Genomic DNA, 11063 nt, shown 5'->3' on the forward strand with positions numbered 1-11063 from the left:
ACACACACACACACACACACACACACACACACACACACACAGAGGCTACCTAAGAAAATAGTTGTGAAAATGTATGGGTTTACAATGAATATTGTGGATATTCTCTGTAATCAACCTTCAATTTAAAAGATTGTCTTTAATGCTTCATAAATACATCCGGTTCTGTTAATAGATGTAACTATTGCAAATGTACACTTTAAAGATGAGGGTTAGCCTGAAGAATTTTTGTGGGGTCGGACATAACCTTTATGAAACTTAGTATAAGGAGTCCAAAAGTTGAAGATAAAGAATTTTGATATAGTTACTGTTTTTTTCAAGTAAGAATTGATTTCTTTAAAATAGTTTTTATTTTTTTGAAGTCTAGTTTTGGAATATTGAAAGTTTGATTCTACTCAACATGTGGCTTGGGTTATTCTTCAAGAAATTACAATTTTTCATCTTTAAAGAGATTTCTGTTATTTCAAGTTCTACTGTTATTACATCTGTGGATTAAACGAGATTAGTGCAATAGCAGGAGTAAGAAACTCACTGTTTTTATCAGCAGTCTGATCCTGCCCACCCACCCTCTAAAGCCCTTCCATTACCTTCTCTGAGCTTGCTAAAATAAGTCTTGGGGGCAGGTAGGTGCAGTCAGTTCAACAGATTCTGCTATATTTTATGAAATAGGAAAAGTAAACTTGGTTCTGGCAAGATTTGAACCAAGGATAGTGAGGATTGCTGAGTAGAGACAATGAATCAACTTCCATTTTCTCTCTACACTTCAGTTATGGGAAACCTATGATGTTGGGAATAATTAATTAAAATAGTTGTTACCTCTGGATTGGTTTTGTTATTGTGAAGTGTAGACCAACTTCTATATTTTCAATGACTCCAAGAGAATTGTCCTTGATTTCAGATGTTACAATATAAAGATAGCAGAGCAGAGCCTGCTCTAACAATTTTGTGTGAATAAAAAAAAGAAACTACTGACTGACCTGTGAAGAAGAGATGGATAACTGTAGAGACACTAAAAGTAGGGGAGGTGAAAGTAAAACAAGTTTAATGCTATGGAAGTAAATTTGGCGGGCGAAATATGGATAATGCTTTTTTGGACGGAGCCCAAGATTTCTGGTAAATATTCTGGATAAGGGAGGTGGGTAGCACTGAATTAATATTGCACTAGATTGAAGATTTTTTTTTTTTTTTGTTATGGTGATTATATAAAAGTTGCCTCAAGCCAACATAGATGCACACAAAGCAATGTTTATGTAACGAGAGAGTTGCAGGTAAGAAGGGCAGAACTATATTTTAAGGTTTTGCAATCAAAACTGCAAAAGTTTTATTAATACTAATTTTAAAATTTTGTTAAAAGCACTTAAAGATTTAAGTAACAGATTTAAAAACAAAAAAAAAGTCCTGGTGTTGATTCATTTGACTAAAAAGTCTTTAAGGTGGTGCCCCAGCATGGCCATAATTTAATGACTGAAATAAGTAAAATAATAAGATTGTTTCTTATTGTGCATATATAATACATGTATATGGATGTGTGCAGCATCATCATCATCATCATTTAAAGTCCATATTCCATGTTGGCAGGCAAGGATTGCATGCTTTGAAAGGATCAGGTGGGTCCAGAGTCCCATCGGGCTCCAACTATCTGCTTTGGCAGGGTTTCTATGGTTGGATGCCCTCCTTAACTCCAACCACTTTACACTGTGGACTGGGTATTTTTTGTTTTATGGCACCTGCACCAGTGAGGTTACCCTGCAGCCTGCAAGACTACAATTCCCTTCAGCTGAGTTGGGACTACAAGAGAGAGGGAGGTGACTTTATGCTAGGAGAAGGAATCAGAATAGAGGAGATATAAAAGAGGATTGGGAAGAGAGAGAGAGTGGTGATAATGAGGTGTGGCCTTGAGATAAGAGGTGATCAGGGACAGAAGAGGAAGTGAGGGTGGAAGAATATTTGGGAGGGTGAGAGATGGCTAGGCATAGGGGGATGAGTAAGAGAATGAATATATGGGTAGGGTTGAGGGGGTGAGCAATGATACATAAGTACCAGTTGTGTACTGGGTCGATCTAATCGACTAGCCCCCCCCCCACTCCCCCAAAATTTCAGGCCTTGTGCCTAGAGTAGAAAAGTATATATTTTACAGACAGATATACTTCTTATTCTCATAATGCTCCCAGGTCAATTTTAATTGGACAGATCTATGATGAAAGGTATTCCAGATGTGACCATCCTGCCTAATACAGCAGAGACCACAGTCTTCACTGTGTTCCTTTATTTAACCCCTTAACATTCTGATTACTCTGTCAAAACCTAATGCTTATTTATTCATTTTGTTTTTAATTAATTATGCATCATCTCATAGTGTTGAGATTCCAGTGATGTGATTATTCATTTTTAGAATGACATTGAGGAGTAAGTGTGAGAGGCTGGATCTGGTTGGTCTGAGCATAAAACGGGAAGAATATTGAGGCCTGATATGGCCAGTTTAAATGCTAAAGGGTTAAGGTGTGATTTGAGAGGGATTTGGCTGCTATTTCTTGCAAGTTGTGTAAAGTTTCTCTTTGTTGTTGTTTAGCCCCAGGTCAGTCCAACTGTGGCCATTCAACCATTTTTTCATCTACACAGGAACCCCATGACCTCATTCTCTAAGCTGTCCTAAGAGTGAAAGTGTGTCATATGAGGCAGGATTTGACAGGTATTTTTAGCAAGTTGAATGACTGTATAGAGGCTCCCTCTTGTGATAGGAATGAAACATAAAAAAACATTTAATCCCCACATTAAAAATATGTGTTTGGTGGGGGGGAGTGATGAGAGAAAGGAGGAGGAGGAGGGAGTAGAAAAAAAAGAATAATTAGAAACAGGAAATAATGTTGATAAAGGTGGGGAAGGCGTAGGAATAAAATTGGTTTTGTTTATGGAAAGGAATGGAATAGGATTGGCAACAGGTGTGGCAGTGTTTAGGATTGTTATCAAATAACACTGCTGCCTTCGGTCTGTGTGTGTTTGTGTGAATGCACACACACATCTAAAGACATACCAAAGAGAGAGAGAGAGAGAAGGTCTGCACCTAAGCAAGTCTACTGATAGATATATATATATATAGAGAGAGTTATGAATCAAAAAAGCAGTGAGTCAGTGCCAGCATTTTGGATGTTTTGGCCTCTCAATCATAAGATAATGATGCCAATCTCAATTCAAGGCCACTCTCGGTTCTGCTGCTCATTCCAAAGACTACTTCTGTTCACCTCATTTAATTCTTCAATTCTTAAAACTGTTCAGTGTCAAGTATGAGTTTCCCTTCAGATGAATATCTTTGATATTGTATGTGTTTGAGAGATCTAGAGCAGGGATGGGTGAAATTGGTACAAAATCAGTCGACATTTAATTCCTCACACAGATACAAGGGCCTTGCTGATGGCCAACCAGCTGAGAGGTTGATGATGTGTATCCTGTCAGTGTATTGTGTTTGTGGTTAAGTCACTTAACTCTAAAATGGCCAAGTCCATCTAAATAACTGTGAAGTAGGAAATATTTGTTAACAAGAAGAGCATTGTTAAATTTGAGAGCCATGTGAGACTGCAGTGTTTGGAGAGAGGATGGTCTATGCAAGTGGATTTGCTCCAGGTACATTCTCTGAAGTATGAACCAATGATAGAACCTCTATGTAGTCATTTGTTCTCCTAGAAATAGCAGTGAAATCTCCCTCTGTCAAATGCAAAGCTTATTTATTTACATTGTTTCGAGTTAACCTTGCATTTATCTCTTAGCTGTGAGATTTCAATGATCTGATTGTTTATTTTTAGAATGACATTGTGGGATAGGTGTGATAGGCTGGATCTGGCCAGTTTGAACATAAAGCAGGTACAATATTTGGGCCTGATTTGACTGGTTTAACTGCTAAAGGATTAAATCATACACTACTTTCTTTAAAACAAAAGGGACAGATTAGATAATGGGATACGAGATACATTGGTTGAATCCTGCCAAAATAAATGTTCTCAATTCTACAGATAAAAGATTCTTATTTCAGTTGCTTAATTCTTCAAAAGAAATAAGTATTGGTAAAATAATTCACTTTCTGGTCTCTAATAGTAATAATAATAAGTTAATGTTTAAATAATGATGATTATGGATATGGCTAAAAGGCAACTGAAGGTTGTGTGTGTGTGTGCGCTAGAAATAAATTTGTTTCCAATACAGAAATTATAGCTTCCAGTTTATTTCTCTGGTTAAGAATTGCCTCATTGTTGTGGAAAGAAGCTTTACCATATGCCATGGGCCCAATAATAATAACTTGCGTAAATGAGCCTGTAATCGCTCAGATTTTGGATTTCTTGGATGTGTTATATGCTGGGGCAGTGTGAAATTCCTTGCAGCTGAACGAAGTGATGGAATGTCTCCCAAGACCTTAACAAGCAATGATGCTTTTTATTAAAAGATGGAAATGGCTGCAGCATCAGAACAATAGAAAAAGAAGAGAGATGCTGGTAATGGTGAGAGGGTGGGGTGGGGGTGAGGTTATGTGTATAATTTGAAGTGTTTGGAAGAATTTCTGGGTGATTAAAACCAGAACTGAGGTTGATGTGAAGATTAGCTTCTTCCCATATAATAAGAAAGAATTTGGTTCAGGACAAGCTGGACGTAGTCATTACATGTTTTATCAGTCTGAATATATATAGAAATATCTGGACAGAATGCAAATTATAAACTCTTTATTATACATATCTATGTGTGTATATATGTCTGTATATACATTTTGCAATGTAAAAATGTATCCACCTATATACATTATATATATATCAAATCATGTAAATATATCAAATTAAAGATACTACAATGGACAATACCAAGTGGACTCTCACCTATGACCTTATGTTTTTACCAAAAGCCAACTCCCTCCTTCACCAATATCCAACTCCCTCCTTCACCAAAAGCCAATCTCTGAAGAATGGCCATTCTTTTCTACTCTAAGTACAAGGCCCGAAATGTTTGGGGGAGTGGGGCAGTCGATTAGATCGACCCCAGTACGCAACTGGTACTTATCTTACCCCAAAAGGATGAAAGGCAAAGTTGACCAAAGACAGACGAAATACCATTAAGCATTTTGCCTGGCATGCTAACGTTTCTGCCAGCTCGCCGCCTTGAAGAATGGCCATCAAGAAGCAGTACCCCACCATGACCACACCCTTTGCACTGAAGTGCATGAAAAAAATAAGAGTGCTCCAGCATGGCCACAGTCGAATGACTGAAACAAGTAAAAGATATATATATATATATCGTTTTTAGAAAAACAAATCTTGAGAAGCACACTCTAAGAAGTAGAGCAGTCTATATTTTTTTTAATAAATATATAAAATAATAATAATTTGATAAGTATAATCTATGATGCATAAATTATAATGAGTGTTTATGATAAACTTTATGAACACATGTTCAGACCTACATTCGTGTACTGCTTCCATATGTAGAACAGTTCTGCTGCTACACAGACACACAACCGTTCTAGAGAAGAAATTCAGGATTCTCTTCCTAGCAGACGTTCAACCACACCAGCACAGCACTCTAACACTACTACAACCGTCTCTGTTCCTTTGAACTGAGGAATTGTAGCGCCAACCTTTTTCTCCTGGTCTCAGATCTTGCATTAAACGCTCCACCAGTCACTTTTCTTGGAACTGCACATCCTTGCTTATTGCCTCGCACTTTACTTCCGTTTCCACCACCCACCCCTTTACACATTGACAAAAAAGAAAAAGAAAATTCAAGCTGAGCCCATGTCGAATCACTGTGGGTGTGTTTAGAGCCCTTGCTATCGTTCTGATTTAAGCGAGTCTGTGTGTGTGTGTGTGTGTTGTCTTTTTTTTTTTTAATTGTTTTGCTCTACGTAAGGTGGTCGATGGAGCCCAGCACGCAGTGAAACCTCAAAAGTTAGCCATCGGGTTCCTTTTGTGGGGTTCACCAATGTTAAAAGAATTCTTTAAACATGTATTTCTTTCTCTGATGTATTTACACAGTAAATGTACACTTATAAACATAGTTCTGTGATTACAATTCAATATATGCATTGTTGTATACAAAACATATATTCAACGCACAACCTTTCTCTTCGCTCTGTCGATTCTTCGTTTCCCGCCCTCGTCATCTGCGCCTCTCTCTCTCTTCCACAAATACACGTTTCTTTTGTATTCTCTTTGAAATACCGAAGACTCTTCCATAACACACTCTTACGACCACCTAGCTTCCTAGTCACACGCATAAATATTTATTTTCTCACCCATACACGCTTTTGTCTTTTTTGTTTTACAAACACGTTTTTACACATGATTTATGCAGGAAAATACATTCCCCTGCAATCATACACATATCTATGTGGGTGCCATACACACACACATACATGCGTGCATACTACACATGAATACATATATACGTAGATGACACACACTCACACACATACATATATTAGTGGGTGGGTAAAAAAAAAGATGGGGTGGAGATTGCTGTGATAAAATACAGTCGTCAAAATAGAGCATCCATCCATTGGAGAGAGGAGGGGAGAGAGAGAGCACGTGTGTGTGTGTGTGTGTGTGCTCAGAACGAACACACTACAACACCTCGATTATAAATTGGAGAAGGATTTGAAATAATAAAAATGATAAGAATAATGATATAATTTCGAATACAATTCCTGTTTCAATGACAATAATAATGTTGATGTTCATGATGGTAAAGAAGAGAGAAGAAAAGTTGAAGTAGCAGCATCAAACGCAGCAGGCATGGATCTGGCGTAGTTTCTCTAACAAGGAAGTGTAACGGCATCATTACCATCATCATTACCATCGTTACAACCACCGCCACCGCCACCACCACCACCACCATCACCAGCTTCTCCTTCTCCTTCTTCTTCTTCCCCGTCGCCGCTACCGTCACAAGCACCACCAGCAGAATCACCAATTACTACCAACAGCAGAGTATCTCCTACAATAGCAGTTACAGGGCAAAGCCCAGTCAGTATCAAACGTGTCATCATTTTGTTCGTTTGTTCGCTCATTCATTCCTCATTGGAACCGATCGCTACGGTTGGTGGGCAAATTTTGAAAACAAAAAACCTCTACGAGTTGTTTGTGTCACACATACATAAAGGGTCGCAAGGCGACAGACCAGAATCCGAAGCAGCTCGGTTGTGTATGTGGGGGGGTTGCTAGGAACGAAACCGGCAACATATCACAATGGTGAAGCCACCTAATGACTCCAGCACTTACAAGTTGGTCGTAGTAGGAGAAGGTGGTGTCGGTAAGTCGGCGCTCACTATCCAGTTCTTTCAGAAACTGTTTGTTCAGGATTATGACCCAACAATTGAGGATTCGTACATACAACACGAAGATGTTGATGGAATATGGTGTGTTTTGGACGGTAAGTGTCCCACTATGCAACTTCATACCCTTCTCTCTCTCTGTGTGCTTATTTCTTTCATCTTTTACATTCACACGCGCCTTCCCCCCCCCCTTTATTATCCATTCCACACTCTAAACAGCCTCATTTACTTTCTTTTTCTCTTCTCTGCATCATGTCACACAAACACATTTTCATTTATTCCTCTTTCTTACTCCTTTTTCATGTCCACACTATCCCTTCTCTCTCTCTCTCTCTCTCATTCATATAACATCCACCCACTTTCTTCTTTCCTTTCTCTTTCAACGTTATTCTTTCATTTTCGTTCTCTCCCCTCCCCACCACACTGCTTCCATTTTCCTTCACTTGCTCTCGTTGCCACACTCATTCATTTATTCTTTGTCTCTCTTGGATAATCCTTTCCGTTCACATGTGCAGCATGACTATTTTAAAAACACATAAACGCACCTATCTATACACACACACAGGAAAAATATAGGAATTCTCGAACGAAGAACAACGAGGCCGCTCATAAATCTGTCCACTTGTCTGCGTAGTTCTTTGTGTCTGTGTGTGTTTATGTATGTATGTTGTATACTACAACCTTAAGTATATTTTTCAACTGTTGGTATTGAAGAGAGCCTATTGATAGAAAGATACAAGTCACTATCTACACATGTACCACTGTATGTGTGCTTGTATGTGTGTATTGTGTGTGTGTGTATACGCACTAGATATGTATCACAGATTCATTTCCTTTATACGCTCAAAAAATAAAACCAGCAGAATAAAAAAAAAACGCACATTTACAGAAGCACACATACATAGATTCAAAGTCACACACACACACGCGTATACATACTGCTGTTGTTTCATTGCTGTGCGCCTATTGAGGAGGACTAGACGCAAAAGATAAGGACAGATTAAGTCAAAATGTGTTATTAATCAACATGTTTAAGTCGTGTTAACAAATTCTAGGTGCCTCTCCACCACTGTTTCAACACACACACACACACACCTTGCATTCACGCAAAGATCTGGTACCACCAGATTAAGAATCCGCCTCACATGGTGGACTACTTGCAATACTACTTGTCTAAACCCATAGACTTATCGGTGAACCTCATAATTCCTTATATCAATACTGTATATATCTGATATGTTATCGATTACAAGGGAATTAAAAGCCCTTTATGTTGTATGTTCAAATATTGTTCATTCTTGTAGGATCGATAAAATAAAATGCCAGTCAATTACTGGGTGGGTTCAACAAGTCTGAGATTAAATTGAATTATTATAATAATAGATGACCGGCAAAACCGATGGAACTTGAAGACGTAAAAGGACGAAAAAAGACATTTAGTCTTCAGTGTTGCGCTTTTACCATTTTACGGCCGTATGTTGTATTAGTCATAATTATATTTTTTTAGGACTGAAACCAAAACTTCAAACTTATCAGATTAGAAAAATGGTAATTTACAACGTTCAAGCACTGCTTGACGATGATATTGGTAACATAATAAGTAAAAGGAAATAACCTCCAATTAGGGTTATTGGTACACTTCATCGAAATGTGACATTCACAACATTTGAATAGCTGTGATCCATTGAAATAATCGACTCTAGTATATAATTGATACTTAGTTTTTCGATTCTGATAGGAATAAATGATGTTAGGTTTTTACTCTTGGCAGGATTTAAATTCAGGATCTTGAGAAGCCCCTATAATGTCATAAAACGTCGGTCCGTTGGCTCTTTACCGTCTGTGTGATTTACAGACTTCTTAGAATTCTTTTTTTGGCAATATCACAAAGCGTTTGGGGAGTGAAAACGGGATGCTGTTTTGACCCGGGCTTTAGCAGCACAAATGAAGTGAAAGTAGATTTGATAGGGAATTGAAACCTTGTTACATACTCAGTTCGGTGTTACAAATTTGAGGTTATTTCGCTAATACATCTTTCATCTTCTTTATAACAAGAAATTTTCACCTCAAATTGAGCCTTGTGCATGCCTAATATGTATTTTATCGACCCAGATGAGTTGAAGTTAGCCTCTTAGGATTTGAACCTCAACTGAACAGATATAAAAATTGTCGTGTTAAGTGGAATTTAACTCTAGAATCATGAAGGGCCAAACTGAATACATTTATTCTGAATCTCCACCACACACACATAAATTAAAAAAGAAAATCCAGGACTGCCGGAGACAATGAATGTGTGAATTATATCGTTTGTTACTTTCTCAATCGTTACAAAGGGGGTAAATGTAAGAATTTTAATCAGGAATCGAAACTGTTGCAAAGCGTATTCACTACAGAAGAACCTCATTACTTTCATGTTGGGAAAGACGGGAAATTGTTTTCGAGTTTATATCATAATTGCAACGAAAGCTCAACCTATTGATTGCGTATAATTGTAGAAAACACAAGAAAACGGACAATGTGACAAAAAAAGTGTCTGATTAAATATCTTGGAGAAATTCGTTTCGTCCATCATCGACGTTACTCAGGTGTCATTTGGATTCGATTAAATCGACTAAATATGTGTGTGTGTGTGTGTGTGTGTACCTCCGGTCATTTAAGTCTGACGAGTTGCCTATACGGCTAAGCGCTTTATAGGCGCGAAACCAGTGGTCACTCTCTGACCGCCAACAAACAACCTTCTATATATATACTTCTTTTGCAAATGTGTTGTGTGGTCGTGTGCTCAATATATTCTTCTTGTATTATGATTCGACCTACTACTTGATTGGTACCTTATTTTATTGATCCTTAGATGGTTAAAAGGCAAACTTGAGCTCAGCAGTATTTGAACTCTAAAAGTAAAAGGTATTAACTGAGTCTTGCAGGGAATTTTGCCCGACGCTCTACCGATTTTGCCAATCCACCAGCTCAGATATTGTTCCTCTATTAATTACATGCGTGTATATATGACAATGCGTACAGATACCAATTTCTTTCTCGTATATAACTTGGATATCATTACAGAAAAAAACACGCAATTCTGTTTGCCAGAGTTGAAAACATGACAACATTCAAAGACATCTTAAATCAACGAAAGCACTTGAAAGTGAGGGGTGTATGTCTGAATATGAATTTGGTTTCGGTTGTGAGTGTGTGAATGTACACTTGTCCATGTGTTTGTCCAAACCACATGTCTGGGATATTGAACCAATTAGTTGCTAAAATATATTTCACGGCAAGCGTTTCGTTTTTCTTTTGATTGATGCTATTATATACGCTACCATAACCCTCAATTTTATTAGCTGATGGAGAAGAACAAGTTGTAAAGGCCAAAGTGCTGTGACGACTGGACATTCGTCATTGGTTCACACCACGTCACAGAATCTGGAATCGTTATTACTCTTAGGGATTTACTTAATTCAGACGGTGACGAAGATTTGTCAGTCTTCTGTCCATGTTTTCTCCTCATTCGCCAGTCTATTTAAGTTACACGCACACAGACACACATTGATTAAAGGCAATAACTTGTTGAAGTCGATGGCTGGTGGTGTTCAAAGCTTGTTTCACTTTTAGCTACAAGGCCAGCAATTTTCAGGAAAGGGGTTAGTCGATACAATTGACCAATACTCGACTGTCCAACATTTTATTGACCCTGAAAGGATAAAAAGCAAAGTTGACTTCGTCAGGATTGGAATTCAGAACGTAAAAAAAAAAAAAAAAA

At 37.9% G+C, this 11063-nt stretch overlaps 1 protein-coding gene across 1 annotated transcript in view; it reads left to right on the forward strand.

Moving 5' to 3' along the window:
• The first annotated feature begins 6569 nt into the window (after positions 1-6569).
• Positions 6570-11063, forward strand: part of LOC106871291 (ras-related protein M-Ras) — a 32356-nt gene continuing 27862 nt past the window's right edge. Inside the window, exon 1 of the mRNA XM_014917674.2 lies at positions 6570-7401. Coding sequence (XP_014773160.1) covers positions 7218-7401 — 184 coding nt within the window. The 5' untranslated portion in view covers positions 6570-7217. The remainder of the gene's footprint in view (positions 7402-11063) is intronic.

Source organism: Octopus bimaculoides, chromosome 9, assembly GCF_001194135.2.
Source record: "Octopus bimaculoides isolate UCB-OBI-ISO-001 chromosome 9, ASM119413v2, whole genome shotgun sequence".
In the NCBI taxonomy this organism is placed as follows: domain Eukaryota; kingdom Metazoa; phylum Mollusca; class Cephalopoda; order Octopoda; family Octopodidae; genus Octopus; species Octopus bimaculoides.